The sequence below is a fragment of the Arvicanthis niloticus genome, chromosome 10 (genome assembly GCF_011762505.2).
Source record: "Arvicanthis niloticus isolate mArvNil1 chromosome 10, mArvNil1.pat.X, whole genome shotgun sequence".
In the NCBI taxonomy this organism is placed as follows: Eukaryota; Metazoa; Chordata; class Mammalia; order Rodentia; family Muridae; genus Arvicanthis; species Arvicanthis niloticus.
In genome coordinates, this window is record NC_047667.1 from 48,619,932 (window position 1) to 48,645,449 (window position 25,518).

The 25,518-nt window shown below is 37.6% G+C and overlaps 1 protein-coding gene across 5 annotated transcripts in view; it reads right to left on the minus strand.

Annotated features, from left to right (window-relative positions):
* Nucleotides 1-16,561: 16,561 nt before the first annotated feature.
* Suco (SUN domain containing ossification factor) overlaps nucleotides 16,562-25,518 on the minus strand; it is a 56,460-nt gene continuing 47,503 nt past the window's right edge. For all 5 annotated transcript variants that reach the window (XR_013112910.1, XM_034513012.2, XM_034513014.2 and 2 more), the window contains 2 exons: nucleotides 20,181-20,236; nucleotides 16,562-18,549 (listed from right to left, as the gene is read on the minus strand). Coding sequence is in view for 4 of the 5 variants with exons in the window: in XM_034513012.2 (XP_034368903.1) it covers nucleotides 18,106-18,549; nucleotides 20,181-20,236 (500 nt within the window). In the remaining variant the exon portion in view is untranslated. The remainder of the gene's footprint in view (nucleotides 18,550-20,180; nucleotides 20,237-25,518) is intronic.

Below are 25,518 nucleotides of genomic sequence, written 5' to 3' on the forward strand. Positions count from 1 at the left end.
AGATGATCCTCTTTGGGTTCCACCTCCAAAGACTGAAGCAGGGGCACCAGAAGGTTGGTGGGTTAGTGAGGAAGTGGTCAAAGAGGTGGCACCAGGCATTTCCTTTCACAGAAGCCTTTGGGGGCAGAAGGTGAGTGACATGGCGTCTCCATGAGAAATCTCTTCTGCAGTATACATTTTCTTTCCACTTCACAGAATTCGGTCACATGGCCATTCATTCATTCATTCACTCACTCACTCACTTATTTGCTGTGAGAATATAATGCATCACTGTGCTAAGAGTAGGACCTGCTTTTAGATCTCAACAGTAAGATCAGCTACTATAACTTTTTCATTATCCAGGTGATAATCTGAAATGAAACTACCTTCCCAAACTGTACCTACCACTATAGCTCAGTTGCTCATTGACCCCAACAGTGAAATGTCTCAGTGAAACAGGAAAATAGTAAGCATTAAACTTATTTGGTTTTTGTGTCTCTGTGTACAGATCTCTCCTTTTTTACTTCCTGTCCTCCAGAATTCCAGAATTCTAAGGATATTGGCTCATTTTTGGTGAGCAGTTGTCTCGGTTACAATCCTATGGTTATGAAGAAATATCATGACCAAGGCAACTCTTATAAGGAAAGCATTTATCTGAGGGCTTGCTACAGTTTCAGAGGCTGAGTCCATTAGCATCATGGCAGGGCACATGGCAACATTCATGGCAGACATGGTGCTGGAGATGTAGCTGAGAGCTAGCTACATCCTAATCCATGCACAGAGAAAGAGGAGAGAGAAAGACACAGAGACAGAGACAGATAGACAGACTCTAAATTTGGCATAAGCTTTTGAAATCTCACTGCCTACCTCCAGTGACACACTTCCTCCAACAAGGCCACACCTCCTAATCCTTTCAAATAGTGCCACTCCCTGGTGACTAAACATTCAATTCTATGGCCATTCTTATCCAAATCCCCACAGCAGTGTCATGTCACAGCATCAGCAGACTCTGGTGGTTAATAGCGCCTCAGGAACCAAGTACGGTCTTCATTGGATCACAACATGCTAGGAATATTTCTTTCTGGAAGCAAGGGTTGTCTGTCACTGGTAGACTCATCTCTCTGAGTCAACTAAACATGTTTTCCTTTTATATTTGTTACTGAATCCTTATAGCATTAAGATTCCCTGCTTATGAACATAGAGGAGGTAAGAAGGCTGGCAATGCAGCCAATACTGTTATTGTCATCAATGACAATAACAATGAAATGATATAGAAAAGAAATGTACTACACTGGAAAGAGTGGAAGTTCAAAACAATACTATAGATGAGAAAACTGAAACTCAGTAGGGGAAAGTGGATGACTCAGACAAATCCAGGTGAAGAGACACAAAGAATTCAAACCTCCAGTCTTCCAACATCAAGACCACATACTGTCCAAAGGAATTCCAAGAACCTTGCCTGGCTGGAGACAGGCCTCAAACTACATGCATTTTGCTTCTGTTCTAAAACTATAGGAAATAATTTTGTTCTGATAACTGGCCTTAGAAACTTACATGTTTTCTTTCTTTCTTTTTCTTTCTTTTTTTTTTCTTTCCTTTTTTATTTTTTTGTTTTTTTTTTTGTTTTTTTTTTTTTTTTTTTTTTTGTTTTTCGAGACAGGGTTTCTCTGTGTAGCCCTGGCTGTCCTGGAACTCACTCTGTAGACCAGGCTGGCCTCGAACTCAGAAATCCACCTGCCTCTGCCTCCCAAGTGCTGGGATTAAAGGCATGCGCTACCACCGCCCGGCACATGTTTTCTTTAGTTAACACATAGAGATTATACTTCTTAATTTTCTGGACTGAAAAAGAATTAAATGGCTTTTCCTGTTGATGATTGCTCCCAACAAGAACATGCCCATCTTTTATTAAATCTACTTTTGTATGGCAGAGGGAAGGTAAGACCTAACTTTAAGAACCCAGCTTTTAAAGATCAGATAAAGAGAATGAATGTTCCCAGAGAAATACTGTTAAACTCTTAGTTGAGATCTTTATTGAGTGGTTGAATATGTTCATTGTAATATAAATTTGTCCTGTAACCACAACCCCATCTTTGGTAACAACAGTCCAGTTTTCCTTCCCTTGTGATCTAGTTGCTAATGACCCAACATGATTTCCATCTAACTCCAGTCACAAGCACAGGACTCATTGTGTTCAAATCATTAGGAACACCAATAATGTCACGTGCCATAAGATGGTCCGTTAGGGAGCCATTTTGGTACCTAGAGTGAGGGTAGCCTAGAAAACAAGATCTTTTGCTTCTGGGCTTGTTGATAGTGCAGATGCAAAGACTTGGACTGCTTCTTCTAACTACTTCTGTGGGAGAGTCTGAAGACTGTAGAGAAACAAAGAGTCATGGATCTCTTTGGGGTATCAGATTCCAATTTGAGAAGTCTATTCCTCAATTTTATAAATTGTGAAAGTCATAAAATTTTCTATTTTTTTTTTATCACAAGTCAATTTGAATTGGCTTCCTATGATTTTTTGGGCAGGGAGAGAGAGAGAGAGAGAGAGAGAGAGAGAGAGAGAGAGAGAGAGAGAGAGAATGAATGAGAGAGAGATTCAATACATACCCATCCAATACATACCAACAATACCCTGGGGATGCTTGAACAGATTTCAGTGAAAGGGCAGGTGACGGGATCTCTGATAAGTTCCTCAGAAAGTTGGCTCCATTAAAATGGGGTGCTTGTTCCTAAACAGGAGACCCCAGTAGCATAGCAGAGTTCCTCCACAGGAGGAGGGATCATGTCCTCTGACACCTAGTCCTACATCCACCTACTACTCCCCTGAGTTTTAATGTGCGAGTATGAAACTCTTAATGAGGCCTTGCTTGCTTGCTTGATTCCCACCATGCTTTCTGGGTCCTTAGAATACAGCTTTTAATTTCGAGACACTTTAAAATGCCTGGAATTGTAGTTCACCGCCAGTTATACTTTCTGTATCACTGAAACCTGAGTTTTTTTTCCATTTGTGAGGACAAGCCTGATCTGAAGGCCTATCTTGCTATGTGGCTGCCTCCCTCCCGTGTTCACCCACCCACAAGCAGGAAAGACTCCAGCCCTTTAACCAAGGCACAGCATTGGACGTTCATGGATTATTATGAGTAGATATTTTAATGCTGTATGCCATTTCCTGGGTGATTTGTGCTAATCATTTCGTCTATCCTAGTCAACTATGGTTGAGGGTGGGTGCTACAAACTACACATAGATGGGCCTTTGCAAAGCCAAGATGCTCACGTAGTCATCTCACTGACTACTGAGCCCCCATGTGCCACTATGGAAATATAATGGAATGCAAAGCAGCCTATCCTTAAGGAATTTATTTGGAAAACCATTACTGAAGTTTTATCTGAAGCTCCTTGATCATAAAATAGTTATGAGGATCATGGGCAGTGAGGCCATCACACATTTCTGAAGTTTGTGTCCTACCATGTGCTCCATGATTGAAAGGTACAAGAAGAGCTGCTTGGCTTTTCCTTCCCAGCATATGACAAACATGGGACAACAGTCCCTGAGGAGACAAAATGGTAGCCACCAGAGGCTAAGTCTCATGGTCCTATTATTGACCATTGAGTGCTTCTAAGATGTGCTCTACATCAGCCACTAGAGGAGGTAGAAGACAAACCTTTGGACTCGGGTTCTCCACAGCATTAAAGCTGGAAAGTAGCCATGTGCCAGTAACTATTATTGTAAGACTAACTTAGAGTGAAAAAAAACAACAACACTCTAAGAAACCACCAGGCTAGTATTAGGTAGAGAGAAAAGAACATATTTGTACTGAAGCCTGGAGGAATGGACAAAGTTGGAAGCTAAAGAAACATTTCATGGAGGAATTCACACGTGAGATGGTACTTTTAAAACATAATCTCACCAGGTGTGGTGGACATGTCTTTAATCCTAGCACATGGAAAGCAAAGGATCTCTGAGTTTGAGGCCAGACTGGTCTACATAGCAAGTTTGAGGACAGCTAGGACCACATAGAGAGACCCTGTTTCCAAGACAGAAAAGCATCAGCTCTAATTGTTTAAACAACAACAACAACAACCACAACAAACACTTTTGACTCAATACATTGAAAAGACTATAGGAAGAAAATAAACTTGAACAGAAGTTGTAGTAAGTGTAGCATCTGGTAAGTGATATTTGAGTAACCTTGCCAGCCTGGCTTGGCCTGCTCACTTGACTATCCTGTACTACCTACAACCCCTCTCTTCCAAGGAAAGGTACATAAAGATACCTTTTGGCCATTAATTCTTTCCCAGCCACCCTTTCAGGCCACAGACTTCCCAGGCAGCTAGGCAATTGTAGCCTGAGGCAACTGCTGTCCTAGAACAGAGTTCAACCAACCCTGGCCACTTTCTTTTAGAGGAGCTCAGAGTAGCCTAAAAGTCAAGGTTTCCAGAGGTGAGAGAGATCAAAGGCATATCTGCCCACAGCACTCTGTGGTCTAGTTCAAAAGCTCAAGTGTTCCAGCATACAGTGGAACATGTGCGTACCCCACAGAACAACAGAAATTCAGCTTCATCTTGTTCCATGGAGTGGCAACACACAAGGCCACAGAGCCTCGGCCTCCAGTCTTCTAGAAAACTAGAAGCTAGTCTCCAGGTATCTCAGACTATTAGGAAGGCTTAACTTGTGGACATACAGGCAGCCAGAGTCAGACCAAGCCACAGTGCACAGGCAGACACTGAACAAGGATAGAACTGTACAGGGAGAAGTTTTTATACTTTCCTGTTGTGGTAAAAATGCATCCTGTTTGTCTAAGTTCATAAATGTAAGTGCACATAATGAAGTTCTGATGTTTAGATGAATTGGCCACATGCTTAACATGTTTGTGTGCATGGTATATATATGATCATGCATTTGATATCTCACAACCAGGTAACAGTACTGTAGGCTCCACTGATAGACTAGAAATAAGACAAGATTTCACTCTCATGAAGAACCTTCCCTAAAATGAGGGTCACACACAATGGCTGTCAAGTTGGTTTTCCAAATCACCAAATGTGCAGGGTTGAAACAATAGAAGGAAGAACTTTCCTTTAGGGAGACAAGAAAGAAGAAAACAATTCAGCAGAGTTTCTCTCCAAGTTAAGGGGCGCCCTTCCTGAACATGTTTAGAAAGATGTCCTTTCCATCAAGAAAGACAGAAAAGGAAATTCAGATTTCTTTAAGTTACTCTCACTTAAATAGAATGTAAGCATTAACTTTTAAAAGTTATATCCATGGGGAATGTGTAGGAACAGGCACTTGGAAGCAAGAAGAAAGGTCACCAGTCCTGCACTGGCAAAATGGAGGCAGAACACATTTCAGTGGATGGGACAGTCAAGCTACAGTGCAAAGAAAGAGTAGGAGACAGCTAAGCCTTGGGGGAAAGAAGGGTTATTTAAAGTAGACAAAGAGCATGATAGAGCTGAAAGAAATGTTCTGCTATTCACACCGGAACCCAGCCATCCTTAATTCTCTATGGTATTTGGTGTCATCTGACACTATAATTTTGTTTGCTGTCTCCCCATGTAGAATATAAGCTCTCTGATGGCAAAGACTCTGTTTTGTTCTGTGCTGTATCTACACACCTAAAACATTGCCTGTCACAGAGGAAGAATCCGTAATCATTTGCAAAAATATGTAGACATGAAGAGTGAATGAGCCTGAGTGAGTAGGTGAGATAGCTGCCACAGGTCACCAGGGCCTTGTGTGCTGTGTCATGTCAGCATAACTTTGGGCATGGAAAGCAGTGTTTACAAGCTGGCAACCCATGCGTCAGTCAAGGGGGTGTTTTGTTTGACCAATATCATATTTCCAAACTAGAATGTTTTATATAAAGACTAGATTGATGAGTTTCCTTAAAATTTCAGAGGATGCAGTACTATGAAGCTGATAGCCTTGAAGGTGTAAAGTCCTGGGATGAGATACCAGCGTCTCATAACTATAGTCTGTGCTTTCCAGGTCACCGTAGTCTGCCTTAGACCTGATCGTCTTGCTTCAGGTTGTCCTTCTACACGCATCACTTTCTCATCCCTAGTGGACAAAGAGAGCTTACAACTTCAGGCCTGGATTTAGAACATGAGGTTTGAAAATTCCACCATAATAACGAGCCTCTGAAGTTATCTCCTGATGAGCCATGCCTCCAGTAAGTGTTTATGGAATCTAAAGGGTTCCTGTGCAACTGACAAGACTTACAAGATGAGCCCTTACCCATACACACCATCTGTATGCCTCTGTGCACAGTTTTTCATACAAATGAGGTTCAATCACAGTAGCACTGACTACAGAGATTATTAAAATTCATATTAGATCATAAATGGAAGTAGCCTTGAAGCCAGACCAAGTAGGATCAATAAATCATAAATGCTCCACGATTACCATTCTTTTATGTGACTCTCGTTATTGTGGCTGCTGAAGCTTATTCAGTGGGAAGCATAGCTAAGTCAGGGATTTAGGCGGGGAAAAAAAGGATAAAGACAGAAGATTCAGCAAGATTAGGTTCGAGAAAAGTGTTCTTCATATGGTGTGTATGTTTCTATATCTCCAAGTCAGGTTCTAGCCAAGTGGCTACTCACCCCATTGGTATCCTGTACTAAGATGCCTCTACCAAATCATAATTTATGAACCCACAATTTATTTAAAACTATGTATGGAACACTGATTGACACAACATGTCATGTTCTCTATGCTAGAGATGTGGCAATACATAAAGATACTCATACCTTGCATGAAGCTTCCAATTTAGTGTTAGGGAACAGACAGAAGGGGACATTACAAACGCAGAGTTTTGGTCCAAGGTGATAGGTGTGATGGGGAAACAAAAATAATGGTGGGAGTGAGGATGACTAGAGGGAAGCAGGCTGTAATTGTAAGGAGGTAAGCTGAAGAAGGCTTTCCCTGTTACACAAGGAAGAGAGGTGTGTCTGAGTAGAGACAAAGCATCAGTTGTACATACCGAGGAGCCAAGACACAAAAGGCAGTGTCTTATATTGTTATAGATATTGGTCCCCATTCACACAGTATGTTTCTCCCCAATAACTCACTAAGGCAAATGTCATTATACATTATCCTTACTCATTTTTATTGTTGTCTTATGAAACGGGGTCTCACTATGTAGCCAAGGCTGGCCTGGATCTTACCTTTGAAACCCAATCTGGCATCACACTCCTGAGTCTCTGGCATCCACCTCTCAGTGCTGAGAGGTGTATATAACCCTGTCAGGCACTGATTCCCTCTCTTATCCTATTGTGCTAATACTTCTTAGAGATTGTTTTGGGACAAGGCAAGACAGTGTATTCATAAGCTTAAATTAGAGTGAGGATCAATCCCAAAACCTCACTGGCTTACCACAGTAACTGTGTAGTTTTGTTCCTACGAGGTCTACCATAGGTAAACTACAGGGTCTTCATTGGGGTACCCTGAACAGCTGAGGAGCCACTATTTACATTGCTAGTCACTGCAGAGAGAAGACAAGATATAAATACAGATGATTTGCTTTTAAATGCTACTACAAATCCAGAAGGTATCCCTTCTCTTCGTGATTCACTAGCTAGAGCAAGGTAAGGGCAAGTGCATGTGTGAGCAACCTATGTGCCTAGAATTAAAATGAAGTACATGTTGATAAATATTTTACCATGTGCCACATACTGATAAGAGTCAACAGGTAGATAATAACTAATCAATAAAGAGATAGGTAGGTAGGTAAGTAGGTAGGTGGGCAGATGGATGGATGTACAGACAGACACAGAAGGACAGATAGATGTATACAAGAAACAGGGATTTAGAAATAGCAACCACTTACCATTCAACTAACCACATCTCAAAAATATTTGAAAACAAAAATGCCATGGTTTAACCACATCTCAAAAATATTTGAAAACAAAAATGCCATGGAATACCGAACATGTACAGATAATTTTCCTTTATGTTATCCCTAAACATTAGAATAGAATTCACACAGCATTTACATCGTACTGATATTACAAGTGACTGTAAGTATGAGGTGAAGCATAGGCTACCTGCAAACAATATGCTGTTTTATATAAAGGTGTTAAGGATGCCAGGAGCCTTAGAACCAATTCTGTGTGTGTTCCTTTCAGAAATCCTCCTGCTGTACAGTACTTCTAGGGCTCTTGGGAGCTGGGCTGTCACCCATTAATGACTTTCAGTATCTCACATGTTCTTCAAGGATGAGAGAGATGATATGGGTCCCTTGCCTCTGACTAGTAATTAGAGCCTTATTCTGATGTTTGCTTGCTTTTCCAGCTGTGGGCTATAAAGGAAGGATCTGGCCACAGTACCATGTAAGGCTGCTCACTCCTGACTCACACCACACGAGGATACAGTCCAGATTGTCTTTCAATAATTGTTCCAAAGAAAGCGACCTATAAAGATAAGTGATTTCTTTGTAGAAAACTCTTAATGAAATGTGAAAAATAGGAGCAAGTAACTCATAGAAGGTTTAAAACCAACATTGTATAAACATGGAAATGTCATAAAACAAAGTGTCCAGTGACCTCTTGATATGAATCTTGAGCTTCTGGGTAAACTGTAATTGGTCATTCCAGATGTCTATGGTCAAAAGTTTAAGAAACCAAAGTTCAAGTTCCAGGAAGCAGCTGGACTCTCCCAAGGTCTGCCTTTTGTCATGGCCCTCTAGCTCCACTTTCAAAAGCTCTTTCAATATTATTTTTATCTCGATTTTTTTCTTGTTTTTTTTTTTTTTTTTCACAGCCTTTCTAAAAGGAAAGCTCTGAAATGCATGGGACTGTATGGCATGAGTCAGGAACAGTGACCTACACCATTACCACCTATCCTGCTGACAAACGTGTCCAGATATTTCACACATTGAGCTAGTCTCTTGAATATATTCTAGAGGAAAACTTATACCACTACTTTCTAAACAAGCATGGTTCCTAACTACATTCTAAATGCTTAGCTTCATACCCAAAGGCAAGCACAGCGCTTATTCCTCATCAAAGAAGTTTCTCTTTGCAGCAGACAGAGACCGTTATAGAAAACCACACTGGTTCAATACCGAGAACAACTGATCCTGGAGCCCAAGCTCAGGGAGCATCACAGAAGAGAGGAAAGAATGCTTGTAAGAGCCAGCAGACCAGGAAGTCTGCTAAGATCACATCTTTTGGAAATGCCAGGGGAGCCATACCCATGACACCTCAACAATATGGCTGTTATCATCAAAGAAAGAAATCTCACAGGACCCCACCCTTAGTCAAAGAACTGTATCAAGTAATGACAGCCAAGAGAAGAATTAGTTGTGTTCAGGGATGAATCCCCTAATTGACTACCCAATTCCAAAAGGTCAGTCCTTAAATCACATACATACAAGCAACACTAAACAGATTCAACAGTTTATATTTATATGTTTATACATATATGTAACAACAACAAAGATGTTAAGAAACATCTTAACAAAGGATGCCATAAATATGAAAGGGATTGAGGGGTGTAAGGTATATTTTCTGGGTTTGGGGGAAAGGGAAGGGGAAAATGATATTATATTTTAATTTTAGAAAGTAAAAATAAATAGGTTTTTAAAGTTCCAATATTCAAAAAAAAATTAATACATTTTTTAAAGTTCCTGAGACTCCAGGAAGACTCTTAAGTATGATTCCTTATAGTATCAGAAAGAACATTTTGCATTCCCAAGGTACAATAGCACAAAGGACAGAGTTCCATCCCTAAAGAGGATAAATCAAAAAAAAAAAAAAAAAAAAAGGAAGGTTTGCTATTGGGTTGCATTCTCAGATTTTTGTGTATCAAAACTAAACATTCTTCTGAAGACAAAAATGCCAATTCCACAAAGAGCTTTCTAGTAGAGTTTATTGGCAGTTTAGTTGGGCGCTTTCCAATTACACTGCCAGAAAGAAAAGGGAAGGGCTAGAGGCAGTGTTTGTTCTATTTGGCTGTTAACTGGATCTGGAATGAACTAAAAGGAAAGCTACCAGGAATTCTGTGATTCCTCATTTCTTAATTAGATTATCTGAAGTAGAAAGACCCATCCTAAATGTGAATGACACCTTCCAGTGACAAATCAGATAGAAGCGAAATAGAAGATTGCCTGCCTGCCTGCCTGCCTGCCTTCTCTCATTCTGACAAGTTCATCTATGTTGTTACTGCCACTGCTGCATTTCTTCCCAGCAGCTTCCCAAAATCCCCCTAAGGCTTTAGGACAATATTTGGACTACTGACATGTCTAGCTCCATGGACTACGAATCTATAGGTTCTTGGCTTCTCCAGCATTAAGTCAGCCATTGTTGGACTACCCAGATAGTATCTGATAAGGCAATCTAATAAATCACACTTTACTATATAGCTACTCTATTGGTTCTGCTCCCCCAGGGAAGCCTGACTAACACAGCAGTACTAGATCCTTGGAGCTGGACAGGAATAGGCTGATGGGCAAGATGTCTGTCACCAGTATCTTCCAGAAATGAAGATGAGAAAAATTTAGCTTGAGCTTCCTCCCAAAACTCAACAGTGTGCATGATAATCTTTATGTGCATCTTTAAATGCATCCAGACCCAGAAGCCTGTCTCACCACAGCACCAGGTTAGAACTTTCTTGTTCTCTTCACCCTGCCCTCCCATTCCAACCTACAGATTTCTTCAACTCAACCAACAAAAGGAGAAAAGGAGAACCAATGGTCAAGAGACACTGTGAGCCCTGCCACCCAGGTTCTAACCCATCTCAGCCCTGTCAAGGGAAGAGAGTAGCTCAATAAAATGGTATTTACCTTTCATCTAGGTAGGACTGGATGCTCTACATGGTAGTTTTGAGGCTGTTTTATAGCTTATGGTACCTATAACAACAGAGTTCTAACCATACATTAATACAGAAATACTGGCAGAACTAGTCCCACCAAGAGGCCAATGACTGCATTTCTAGTTCTTCTTGTTAAACATGCTACTTAAATTTATAACTTCACAAGAAACAGCAGAAATGCTGTAGATACACACACACACAGTTTGAGTTATGGGAGTAAGTATTAGTTTCTGACCAAACATAATACAGAAATAGTTATACATATATTATTACATATACAGATAGCTTTTGTGTATATATAAATGTGTTTTGGATCTAGAATGTCCCCCACAGGCTCATGTATTTAAAATCCTGGCCTCATGTGATAGCGCTGTTTGGAGAAGCTGTAGAACCTTTATGACACAGATTCTGGCCAATGGAAATGGGCCACTAGGGGTGGATCTTTGAGGGATATACCCTGACAGATTCTGGTCCCACTGTTTCCTGGTTCACAGCTGCTCTGTAAACAAGCCTTTGCCACATCCTTTCTATGCTATAGAACTTCTCTGTGAAATTATGAGCCAAAACAAATTCTTCTTTCCCCAAGTTGCCTCTTTGGTCATATAACATACAAAAGCATTTTATTCTGGCTTACAGCTCAAGGCACAGTCCATCATAGTTGGAAAGTCAAAGCCAGCCAGAGCTTAAAGCATCCATAAGAAAGAAGAAGAACATCAGATGTCTGCACTCAGCCCATTTTCTCCTTTTCAAATGGTTCAAGGTCCTTCCTAGGGAGCAGTTCTTTTCACCTCATTTAACCTAGGATAATCCCCCCAGAGAGTCCTGTCTTCCAGGATTCTAGATCTGATTCTAGATCTCATTACGTTGAAAATAAAATTGAGATTAACCATCACAATATGCACATTATATATAAACTATCATATGTTTATATATACACATGTACATACATGTGTATGCATAGGTATGGATGTATAACTCTGAATAAACTATCAGAATCCAAAGATACACACACACACACACACACACGTGGAGAGAGGAGGGGATGCAAGATGGGGTCTTACTGCCATCTAGGTGGATAGGAACCATGAAACAAGATTATGTAAGGAAAGAACAAAGATTAAAATGTACCTTGTGAATCATGCATTATATGTCCCAGGGCTCAGACAGAATACTAGTCAGGAGATAGAATAGGCAGCTTTGTCATGCAGCTGCTTTGGGGGATTTTTCAAATACATTAAACAGAGCATGTCCCAGGAGATAAGTGGACATGAAGTACACAGATACTGCATTCTATAATATAAAGCCCCTACAATTAATATAGACAAAAGCAGAGAAAGGAAGCCTGCAGTAAATCCTGAATCATGAAATTAAAAACAATTACATGTTCCATTGGTTCAAAGACATCAGTTAACACAGGCAGTAAAATAAAGACACGGGTAGCTCGAAGGAAAATGGTAGGCAAGAATAGTGGCGAAAGGCCTTGAGAGCTAGACTAAGCCACAGTCTTAAGAGAAACACATTGTCAACAGTGAAGCGAAGTGCCAAACACAATGAAAACATCCCCAACAACCAGTTCTGGACACACCTTCTCTTACACGGCAGAAATGAGAGATACATCTAACAACCTGCAGAGAAGGAGCACCGTAAAGATGCAGATGCAAATAATGTTTAGGCAAATAATGCCCAACGCAGCACCTCAGTAAACTGCCATGGACACGGCATGGAAGCGTTCTATACAAACAGGAAGACAGATGACGGGAAGCGTTTCAGAGCCCGTAGCACAGACAGTTAAGAAGGTTGACCACAGTCCCTCCCACTGAATAGAATTTAGTAAGGTAAGTTGTTTAAAATGTTTAAAGCAAACCTCTTCCTTTTCCCTCTACTATTAAAAATTATGGTAAAAGATATTAGGTAGAGAAACAGAAAGACCTCCCAAGTTTTCCTAGCCTGAGGGAATGTCACTGGCTTCAGCACTGAAGTAAGAATACAAATAACATTTCATTCCACATTTGAGGTGTTCCCACAGGTGTGCTGTCTCTGTGATTTTTTTCGCCTAAGTTTTTGAGACTGTGTGCTCCAGATAGTCTAACAGACAAAGGCCAACAGGCTCTATCAGACATTACATAAGTGACAGTACATTTCATGTGTTAGCTTTCAGATTTGATTTGTTATGAAAAAATATTGCTTACCCTAGCCAACTAACAGAGCCAATACATAATAACAGATTCAAAGCCAAGTTGATTCCTCCAAATAATATGGAGGATTTGATACCGAACAACCTGTTATTAAATATTTCATTTCACAAGACATATCACAGAAAAAGTGCTAATTCATTTGTTGCTGAAAATATTTTAATAAAATCTACTATGTATTCCAAAATAATAAAAAATAAAAACTTTCATGGGACATGCTCTGTTTAATGTATTTGAACTTACTATGAAGATGTTGTTTTGCTTTTTGATAGGGTCTCTATATAACCCAGGCTCACCTCACACCCACAGCAATTCTCTATCAGCCCACCAAGTGCTACGATTCTATCATGAGCCACAGTGGCCAAATCACAGTATCCATCTAGAACTAATCACTATTATTAATTATAACCATTGTACAATTTCTAATTTATGTAAAGGAAAATTATGCCTGCTAGCACCCCTGCTTAGTACTGTTTAGGGAGTCCTGGTAAACTCTAAATAAAGGTAGAAGTAAAGGAATAGAAAATGAGATGTAGGTCAACTTCCTAGAAAAGAATCAACTGAGAAAAAATAGAATCTAATAAGGTAAAATGATAAAATGTTTAAATAAAACATGTCTTTTATCATATTATCAGAAAGTTGTTAGAAAATATATTAGAAGTACCTCATTCATAATAGCAACAATATATAAAAGTATGAGAATTGCAAATTACAGCAATCCTAAGAGAATTAGTTTTAATATTAAACATTTCAAATAAACATTTTACTACATATTGATTTTTACATTTTAATTAAAAGTCCAAAAGGAAGTCTTAGGAATTTGACAAAAGTAATTTTGTAATATAAATATATTCATTTGGATCTACAAACTATCACAAACATTTTTAGTCATAGTTACACACCAGTCATTAAGACAGTGAGCTCGGGAGAATATGTTCTGGGTCACACGGGCTTGAGGGTGTGGCTCAGCAGTTAAGAGCACCTGCAGCTCTGTCAGAGGACTTCTGTCAGGTTTGCTTCCAGCTCACACACTGCATGGCTCACAACTGCCTGTAACCCCAGCACCAGAGGATCCAATGCCTCTTCTGGCCTTTTCATACACTCTCTGACAGTGTCACACACACACACACACACACACACACACACACACACACACACACACACACACACACACACAGAGTAAATCTTAAAACCAAAACAAAACCCAATAGATCCTATTCATCTTAAGAGAATGATCAAAACAAACCAGAAACCTATGTGGGATTTTCTGTGCAAAGAGCCATTTGGTACATGAGCCACACCACACTGGTCACACCAGGTTGTGTCCAGATGTAGCTACTATAGAAGTACAATCATGGATACCATGAAAGCTTAAAAAAAAAAAAAAAAATGGGTCTAGGCTACATAAACCCAAGTTGTAGAGAAAGGTGGTTATAAATACTAAGGCCATATGACCAGTTGTAGAAATGAGGCTTAAAATTGATGGGTGTTTCTGGTGTGTTTTGTTAAGAATGCGTTGCAATAGATATTTATGTTTTCTTTCCTCAATTTATCATGTGATGTAACATCAATTAGGAGAATATCAATGGTTATCATTATCTAAGCTTTGAGATACTAAAAGAATTCCTCAAGGGACACTGCTACTTAGTCTAAATTTATAGTGTATTTATAGTTTTATGAGGAATAGTTATATCATGTTAGGTATGATTTGGTTAAATATGTCAATGTCTGCAACTTTATTTGGGGTAGTTCTATTATGTTTAGCTGTAATAATGACCTAGTTATTGTTTTAATTTGGAAATTGATAATCATGACAAAAAGTTTACAAGGGGTGAACTTACAATAGCTATTCTTGGTTGTCAACTTGACATCTGGAATTAACTATAACCCACAAAGGGAGAGGCACATGTGTGAGAGATTTTTTTAATTTGAAGTAGGAAGATTCACTTCTAATATGGATCTTTAAGGTGGGTGGGAAGACACATCTTTAAATTAGATCATTTGCGCTGGGAAGACCTACCTCTAATTTGGGCCATGCCTTCTGCTGGAAACCTCAGGACATGGTAGAAGAAAGCTTTTGGTCTTTGCCTGTTTGCTTTTGCTCACTACCAAGTCATCCCTTCACTGGCATTAGAGCCTACTTCCTCAGGATTCCAGTCTATACTGAAGAGCAGCTAAGATATCCAGCTTTGTGGACTGAAGAACTGCTAGATTCTTGGACCTTCTGTTCATAGGCAGCCATTGTTAGATTAGCTAGTCTTCAGCCTGTAAGTCATTCTAAGAAATCCCCAAAATGCAGAGATTCATTTGGTAAGTTCTGTTACTCTAGAGAACTCCGGACTAATATAGTCATATAAGGATGTAAGGTAAATATCTTTATTCTAGGAAAGTACAGGAATTTATTCAAGGTGGAAGGGTCATGATGACCTAGCATGTTCATCTACCAAATATCTTATATATGCACATACTCCTATATACCTATAATATATACTACACATGTGTGTATATATATATATGCAGACATACATGTAAACATATATAAACTAAAAATATTAACAACTAGTAAATACAGGTAATGTTGCATGAGTGTTCAACTTTTCCATAATTCTGAATCTCTTCAGATTACCAGTTGAGTAAAAGCATGTTTTATGTCTGTCTGTGTTCAAATAGGACATGCATCTAAAACTAAAAATGTCATCATAAGGCACAAGTACAGAAATTTGAAATACAGAACTGAAAATGGATGCAGCCAGGATGAATGTATGGTGGACAGTGAAAGGTGAGGGAGAAAATGTATCTGTGTACAGTCTTTGTGGAAACCATTTAATTGCTCAAATCATATGCATATATAAACCTCCACAGATACATTAAGAATACAAAGAACTGGCTTTGCTTGAGTTGAGTAAGTTTTATTTCATTCTGGTTGAATATCTTACTTAACACTACAAATAAGATAAGGTTGGCTACCATGGAGTGTTGAAAATCCTTTAGTTTTACATACAGGTTTGAGTATGTCTTACATGAAACACTTGGGAAAAGTATTTGAAGATTTTTTGGATTTTGTTAATAATATTTGTTGGGTAGGCATCCTTAGTTCCAAAATCTAAAATCAAAATGCTATCCTCTAAAAATCCAAATCCTCTAAAAAACTGAGCAATAACTCAGTTTAGGATTTTACAGCCCTTGGGTTTTGATTGTAACTTTTTAAAACCAAAAATCTCCTCCTGGCAAGAATCTTCACTCATTAGAGGTTTGAGTTTTTGTTGCTTAGTTTTTTCTCCCTCTTACATGTAGTTATAATCTGGAAGAGAAATAAAATTCAAGACTAAAGCTATAATTCTCTAGGTAGATATGCATTTTATTAACCATTAGAACTGTCTGTTTCAAGTCTGCTAAGGTAAACTGACTATTAGTGAATACACCGTTCAGGTGCAAGAGTAGACTGTGGCTGCCTGAAACGTGAGCAATGCTCACATACTTAGCCTGAATGTTGCCAAAAAACAAAACACCCTTAAATCTATAATCAGAAGTTAGTAATACATTTTTGCAATCTTTGAAAGGACAGAAGAGCCAGTAATTAATAAAGACAAGTGTTCAGATTTATTTGGAAATTCACAGTTTCTAATGGTACTACAGCTCTGTAGTTACATATTTAAAACCCTCTTTTCACAACACACAGTGACTTCCCACTCTAGCTCTGCCCACATCTGGACTTCTCAAGGGCCTGCTGGACCATCAGGCTATATTGCTCTGAATGGCTAATTGTGCAGACTGGAAGGGGGAAAATTCATTTCCTAAAACATACTGTTAACCTAAAGCAGCAACTTAAACAAAAAAGGCCTTAAATAAATCACATTACAAACAATACCAAAAAAGGTATTAGACAAATTTAAAAACAATTATTAACAAAAGTGCTCAATAAGTTATAACTTAAATTTTACAACATAAAATGGTCAAATCTCTCTCAAAAACACATATCACTTTCACTCATCCCTGGGCAATCACACATCAAGAAATCAATTTACTCAGACAGATACTGCCAATTACTTAAGGGGGAAAAAAACAAATGAAGACAGACATTGACACCACATATATACATATCTGCACATTGTAGCCAATAAAAGCAAACATGAAGGAATCATAATCCTACTAGACTTTGCCAATTAGACTGAATCAGGTCTGACATGCTCACTGGCTGGTTCTGTGACTATGTACAAAGGCAGTGACTGGACCATGGAAAACCTGGTCTCGGTGATGTGAAAATTTGGAGGATTAGTGTTTACTGTGAACATTTAGAGCAATGTAAAGAAAATTATCACAAATAGTTAAGTGTGTTTAAAGGTGAATTTATAATAAATTTGTTTCAAATACCTGTCAATTTCAAGAAAATATTTTACCATTTTACTGAGTTAATAACTCAGGGGGGAAAAAGAAAATAACCCAATCCAACTAAATTAAATGAGACCAAGAGTAAAATCATCACCTTTTATCTGAAAGGCCTTTATAAAACTTCAGCAAGTGTTTATTTCCAGTGAGACTACTGAGTGATTCTAAGTTGGAAGTCTTTAGGATCTTTATGCAAATGACCCACATTGTTGAGCTTCAGGCATGGACCACCTTAAAGCTTTGTAGTGTTTGCAGCTTCAAAAACCTAATAAAATTACAAAACAAATCAAATGACAGAAAAAGTTCTCCCTCCTCTTCCAGTGGCATTATAAATAGACAAAAGGCACATAAATATGGGAAGGTGCAAGAAACGGGAACCAAGCTGAAGGAGGGGTTTAGGCTTTCATTCCTATCCACCCAAGGAACTGGGCTTCCAAATTACTTTTGTCCCAGTAATTATCTGTGAAAACACATCTTTATAAAATGTCTATCATCATCCTTATAGGAAGAGATCAGCCTTGTAAAACTGTACTTCATCAGCCAAGACTGACACAATCCTGTATACTTTTTTAAAAGGAAAAAAAAAACAAAAAAAAAAAAAACCTCAAAAACCCAAAACCATAATTTCTGAATACTTTCCCTAATATTTTATCCCTCCCCATGAACCCTTCAAATACCACAGTCTGTTCTTTAAAGAACAACAAAAAAGTCCTCAGTATAAATGTTCAGCTCCTTTTAGATATGTCCCGAGACTGCTGTAACCCCAAATGCTCCCACGGTGATCTCCTTGTTTCCTTTGATTATGTCATGCAGGCTCGGCAATGACCCTGACTTAGTCTGTATAAGAGCTTTTATTAACTTTCCTTGGTCTTGGACTTTAGATCGCCTCCGTTTTAGAGCCCTCTTCTCAGTTTTTGTCTTTTGGGTCTGTCCATTGCACAGACTTGTACAAGCTGAAATGCCACAAAAATAGGACTCTTCTGACTGTGATGAAGTTTCTGAGCTTCCCTCAGATGGAGGGCCTTTGTAAGAAGAGTGGTAAACTTCTCCCATATTAGAAAAATCTCTCTGGTTCGTAAAGGGCTTTCTTCCTTTTATATCTCCATTTGCTATAGGTTGCAATGGATCTGCAGGCTTTATTGTCTCAATTTTTTCCGTTTTGTACTTGCAACGTTTCTTCTATAACAGAAATAAAAACACAGAAATTATTCCTCATTAGATATGAGATGTATTAGGAAAGTAGCATTGCTTATGGGAAGTAAAACTAGGTGTCTCTCTCTCTCTCTCTCTCTCTCTCTCTCTCTCTCTCTCTCTCTCTCACACACACACACACACACACACACACACACAAAACTGCTGTGAATAGATAGTATCTCTGACATCCCCCTTTGTAAACGCTACTCAACTCAATGTTTCAATAGCTTACAGCAACTTGTGCATAGAGTTTAGGTAGAGACAGCTAATATCTGAATACCTCTATGCGTCAGATGTTATACTGGTTACTTTCATATATGTTAACCCTGAGAAGTTTGCCCTTGGCTCCTACATGAAAAAAAATATATATATCAAACTTTAAAGATTTGGCTCATTGCCTAAATTACAAAATAGTAAATATTGAAATTAGGATTAAATCCAAAACTACTTTGCACTAATCTGAAATTCTACTACAGACAATTATTGCTAATGAAAATAAATATTATATAATCTGAGAGTTAAAAAAGAAAATCAGACTTTATAGCCAGGGAGTCGGGGTGGGAAATGCTAGGAAGATACAAAGCAGTGCCTACTATCTAATGGTACAGCCTCTGTTTGTGTCCTCATTTTTTAAATGGAGCTATTACCACTGCTAGGTTACAGAGAGGATTATATAGGCAGTGCTTACACTGTGCCTGGCATGCATCAGCAGCTCATAAATAATGACTATCATCCAAGGATCAGCAAGCTTTTTTCTTTAAAGGGTTGAATAATATTTAAGGCTTTGCAGGTCTCATGAATGTCTCTTTAATAAATTCTTAGTTTTATTCTGCAAACCTTTAAAAATAGGAATATACTTCTTGGTTCCTATTTCATACAAAATAGATAACAGGTATAAATAAACATTTATTTATACCTTATCACCACTGAAAATGGGACCTAGGAATACAATTCAGTCAGTAAAAGGCTTGTACCATTGGCATGAAGCCCCAGGTCTGACCCTGAGTACTGCATAAAACTGGATGGGGGATATCTGCCTACAATCCTAGCACCTGTACTTAGAAGGTGCAAACAGAAGCTCAAAGTCATTCTCAGGATGCAGCATGTTTAGGCATCCTGGCATACATAAGACTTTATCTCAAACAAAAAAAACCAAGGGGCGCGGGGAGAAAACCAACACTATGGTTGGATAGGATGGCTCCCATCCATTATCCCAGCCCTTGGAAGACTGAGGCAGGACTTCGGAGAGTTGATGCCAGCCTGGGCTGCATTCTGTAGTCCAGGCAAGCCTAAGCTACAGTCTGTGTGAGACCTTGTCCCAAAAAACAAAAACAAAAACAAAGAACAAAAAGCAGAGCCAACAAGATGGCATAGCAGGAAAAGACACTTGGTACTAAGAACTCACAGGGTGTAGTAGTAACTCCTACAAGTTACACTTTTGGCACTGACACACTAAATAAATGTAAAACTATCAACAACCACCCAAAACAACTAAAAAGAAAAACAAAAAATTAAAATAAACAAAATGCCAAGGAATAAACATTAACATTTCAATATTTGTTTTTCAATTATGACCACCCAGCTTAAAATAGAATTGAAAAGAAAAAGAATATTACCTTTTTCTCTGGAGAGAACTTGAGGGGTTCTACGATGTACAAATCATTCGGATCTACTATAAGTAAAAAAAGGGGTGTAAAATGAAAAGTAGACTATGCTTTGACTAAACACACCCATAAAAAAATTAGTGATTATTAGTGAAACGGATGACAGGTATCAGGATAGCTATTATTTTCTACGTGGAAAATTAGTAAGCCAGAATGCTGGGCTCTAAATTTGAATTTGGTCAAAGTTATTTGAAGATTGGTTATCAATGCTGAAGACAACCAACATTTACATAAGTATATTTCCATTTTACATTTTGAATGAACAATTATCAATTAATACAGGAAGGGTCGTTCTTTGGGACCAGATTCATTCCCCATCTGATGAGAAAAATGGTATTATTGGGCAAACCATCACTAAGCCTACAGGTGTTGTTGAGTGGTGTCAGACAGGCACATTATGATGTGTTGGAATTATAGATGTCAGTTAGAAGAACATAAAGTGGGATTTAGGATTTTTTTTTCTTATCTTTTATAGCTCTGATTAAAACTATTAACTCTAAACTATAGAAATAGTTTGAACATGGTACATGTGGCACAAACTCATGAAAAACATTCTGAGGTGATGAGGAAATCAGATCTAAAAATTCACCTCTAAGTTTTAAAAACTCTGTTACTCAAAAACACATTCAGAGAATGACAAGCACAGATCTCTAAACAGAGCTATTGAACTTCAGCCCTATGCAACTTGTTAAAACAACTTGTATTCTGACACAGACTAATTTATCACAAAGCAATACATACCAGAAACATATTAATAACATGACCCCATCAATTACAACTTGTATTATTATTTTGATCTCAAACATGGGCAACAAAGACACTATATTTAGGTGTGTTTAAATATTAAAAAGTTGGAAAATATCTCAAGAAATACAAAACAAGACTTTAACAAAACACAAAGGTCTCCTAGGAACAAAAAATGTGGTAAGTAAAATATAAAATTCAATGGATAAATTTAAGAACAGATTAGATACAGCTGTAAACTCTGTGGCTTAGGAAAAAACAAGCACTGAAAACTATATAAGGAAGCAAAAGCGGATTGGATTAACAGCATATGCTGCTCCTGCAGAGGACTGAGTCTGCTTTACAGCACCCATGCCAGGCAGCTCAGAGATCACAACTCCAGGGATGAGCTGGCTTCCAAAGGCACTTCCGTTTGCATTCACACAACCACACAAACAATTTTAAAAGAAAAAGACAGAAACTTTACAAGATAAAGAGGACACATGAAGATGAATTAATACATTTATGGAATTTGAGACTTAAGAGATGGAGGACTCAAGATAGATAATGTATCTAGGAAAATTATCAGCTACAATTTTCCATTACTTAAAAGATATCTATCTAGATATCTAAAGAACCCATTAAATCTAACACAGGATTAAAGTAAATTAAAAATAGTAGTTCAAGGAGCTGGTATGGTAGCATACACCTCTAATCCCAGCAAAAGCAGGTAGATCTCTGTGAATCATGAGACCAGACTGATCTATAGTATACAGTGACACAGTGAGTTCCAGTACAGCCAGGGCCACAGAGAGAACTTGTCTCCAAAAAAACAAAAACAAAAACCAAAACAAACAAACAAAAACCAAAACAAAACAAAAAAAATGGAATTCAGAGGCTTAGAGATATAATGAAAGATCTTAGAAAAAAAGATTTAAGACATACCAAAGAACTCAGTAAATATGCAGACAAATTTAAAGAAATAATAAATATAAAATATAATATCTTGAGTTAGAATTAAGCCAAAAAAAATACAACTGAAGCAAAACAACATAAAAATGAATATAAGTAAACCATGTAAATTAAACAGAATAAGCAAAAGGCTTTAATAAGATCATTGTATTGGTTCTGAAAGAGGCACAAATGCTTCTTTAGATTAGTAAGTAATTGTACCTTCCTTAAGTGACCAATAAAGACCAATGACTGTGTATAACTCCCAATCTAAGCATTATAATAGGGAAATGAATATCTCCTTCATCCAAACAAAAAGACTTGAACTACACAATGAAGAAGGAGAGCACCGCAGACTGCTGTTACATCAAATGCAAAACTCTGCCAAAGTTCAGATGATGGGCTAAGTGTTAATACACTCTAGCATTTAAGGGGAAATGGGTAATTTTTGGAATTGTAATTAACATTACCAGAAAACTTAATTCCTACAACTTACACTAAAGACCCTAAATTACTCTTACAAAGAAAATTCTATACCCATGTAGTTTTACTAATTCAAAAGCAAGCCCATAATCCATAACTATGGCAGATATCAACAGGATAAACAAACTTAGGAAGAACAGAAAATGAAAAGAAAAACAAAAACAGAAACAAAACAAACAAAAAAACAGGAGTGACATCTGAAACTGTAAGATGTAAATTTCTTCCTAAAGTTCTGGTTTTTTGAGGGGGAAAATCAGATATAATTCTTATCTTGCTTATGTATTCTTTAAAAGAGAAGAAATAGACTTTCATAAATAAGCAAGATTGAGTGAATCCTATGTCCATAGACCTGCCTTGAAAAAAAATAATAATTCAAAAAGAAATAAGAAAAAAGAAAACAATTCTTTTCTTATCCTTAACTTGTTAACGGATAAGTTTATTCAAATTAATATCTACATGGTTTTGTATGTGTGTAAAAGCTATGTATGTATATGTATAAACAGAATAAATGATAACAATATTGCATGCAATGGGCAGGATTTAATATTAATTACCTTGCTGCTATAACCAAACCTGGGGAAAGGTATGGCTTTATTTGAAAGTGGAGGTAGGATCGTTGTTAATGTAAATGGTAAACAAGCAATAATTAGATTAACTCTACAAAGAATTATGTTGGATATGCTAACAAAAAATCAGATAAAATAATTATAATCAAAAAGAGTAAAAATAAGTAATATAGAGGACAAAAAAACCAAAAAAATTAACAAATAGAAAATAGTAATATTATAATATTCTAATTATATCAAAACAATCTTTAAACTCAGTAGACTAAATAAACTAATTTAAGGAGTCTACCTGTCAATCAGGTAATGAGATCCAACTATATATCACCTAAAAAAAAAAATTCATTTAAATGCAAAAGAAAGAACAGCTACACTCATTTGAGACAGAGACTTTAAGACATGGAACAAAATTACATAATGATTATTGGACTACAATACTCCAAGAAAACATAATAATCATAAAGTCATACGCATTTAACATATTTAACAATAGGGCAATACAGTATGTAGAGATATGGTCAAGTGATTTTTTTTCTTACAAGGATGCTTAGACTACTCTCAATGACAAATAGATAATCTAGTCAAATTGTACAGAGATAAATGGACCCTTATGTCATACACAAAACTTAACTCCAAATACAGTACAGATCTAAACCTATAAAACTAGGAGAAAAAAAAAACGTAAGTTTTAGGACTCTAGACTTCACAAAGACTTCCTATATAAGACAGAGAAAATACAGACAACAAAACAAAATGGATAGTGAAAATGCTATGTGCAGAAAGGAAGACCTATCAATTATGCATTACATTTACTTTTATATGCTAGTGTATGCATATGTGTATTTATATGTACATGTATGCATCTATATTTATGTATGTATACTCACATGTACACATACATGCACGCATACACACACACAATTAGAGAAATGCAAATCAAAGTCACAGTAGGTTATCCCACAGATATTAGAATAGCTATAATTAGAAAGAAAAGAAAAAACTAATATACATGCAGATATGGAAACAATGGAACACTGTTGCTAGGCTCGTAAAGCAGTACAGTAACTTGGAAAATATGGAGATTACACAAAGAAAAATAATACTGTCGCATGACCTAGCTATCCCATTTTCATTTATACATGCAGAAGGACAGAGAGGAGATGCTACTTAAATCTCATCAAAAGATGAACAGAAGGCTGATGAGATGGATCACTGGGAAAAGGCACCTGCTACCTTTTTTAAAGTTTTTAGTTGTTGCTTAAAAAAAAAAGAACAATCTAACATGGTTCCTTCCTTCTAAGTTAAGAACTGAAAATACCAACAAGGTAGGAAAATTTAAGGCAGAGCAAGAACACTGCTCCAAGAAGAACTTTAATTTTAAAAGAAAGGAAGGAAGGAAAGGAGGAAGAAAAGAAGAAAAGGAAGGAAGGAAGGAAGGAAGGAAGGAAGGAAGGAAGGAAGGAAGGAAGGAAGGACAGACGGAAGGACAGACAGATAGACGGAAGGAAGGAAGGAAGGATAGAATCAGGACTGAAGTCAATTTCTTCCTACTTACTGTCCCTATTTATTGTTCTCAGCTTTCTTGAAAAGCAAGGTTAAGTCAAGATCAGATCATTGTCTAAAACAGAAGCGATTCTATATGGGGTGGGGGGTTGGGGGTCGGGGGTCGGGGGTCGGGGAGCCTATTCTATATGCCTTTAAAGAGTTAGAGGAAAAATAATAAAATATGTTAGTTCACTTAATTTAAAATAAGAGAACTGATAAAAACAAAAACAATCTCAACATACCTCACAACTATATGAATATACCTCAAAGAAGAAATGCACACATATTAATCAGAATGACTGCAAGACCCAAATTACTAAAATGTTTACTAGGATGTGGAACACCTGACAAAGCTGGGGGGAAGCACCCAAAGCTGATGGAGGTCATTCACAGAAAAGCATGTGTTGGTATTCACTAAGGCCGCCATACATGCTATGGCCCAGCGCGCCCTCTTCCATTCCTGTTGGCAGGTGCACGCGTATCTTAAAGACATGTAACAGGCCACAGGTGAACGTGCTCATGAGCAGCACTTGCACAGTGGAGAGATGGACTAGAGTCTGGGTAAGTGGCATATGACTCACAATAATTACATGTTAAAATACTGCCTACACTGGGAGAGGAAAACACAAAACAGGTTTTGAGGTGCTAGACTGCATTCTACTTTTTAATTAGGATGTGAGTTACACAGGCATATTGAGTTTATAAAAATTCTCAAAGCTTAGTAAAGGCACATGGAATGAAAACTTATACTAGTGAGACTCAGGAAAGACTATCTGAAGGACATAACAGAAACATTTGGCTTAATTACTAAAATCCTAAGGAAAGGGAAAATAGCTAGTTATATAGAAAGCACCCTTAAATGAAATATATAATTATTTTACTATTGCTATAAGAATAAAATTTTAAGTTTAATAAGCACTAGTTACAAAGGAACTAAAATAGGAAAATAGTCACTTAACATATATCTGTTTATCCAAATGTTAACATGTATTGAATGGAACCCAATTATAAACTCTGGGGCTATG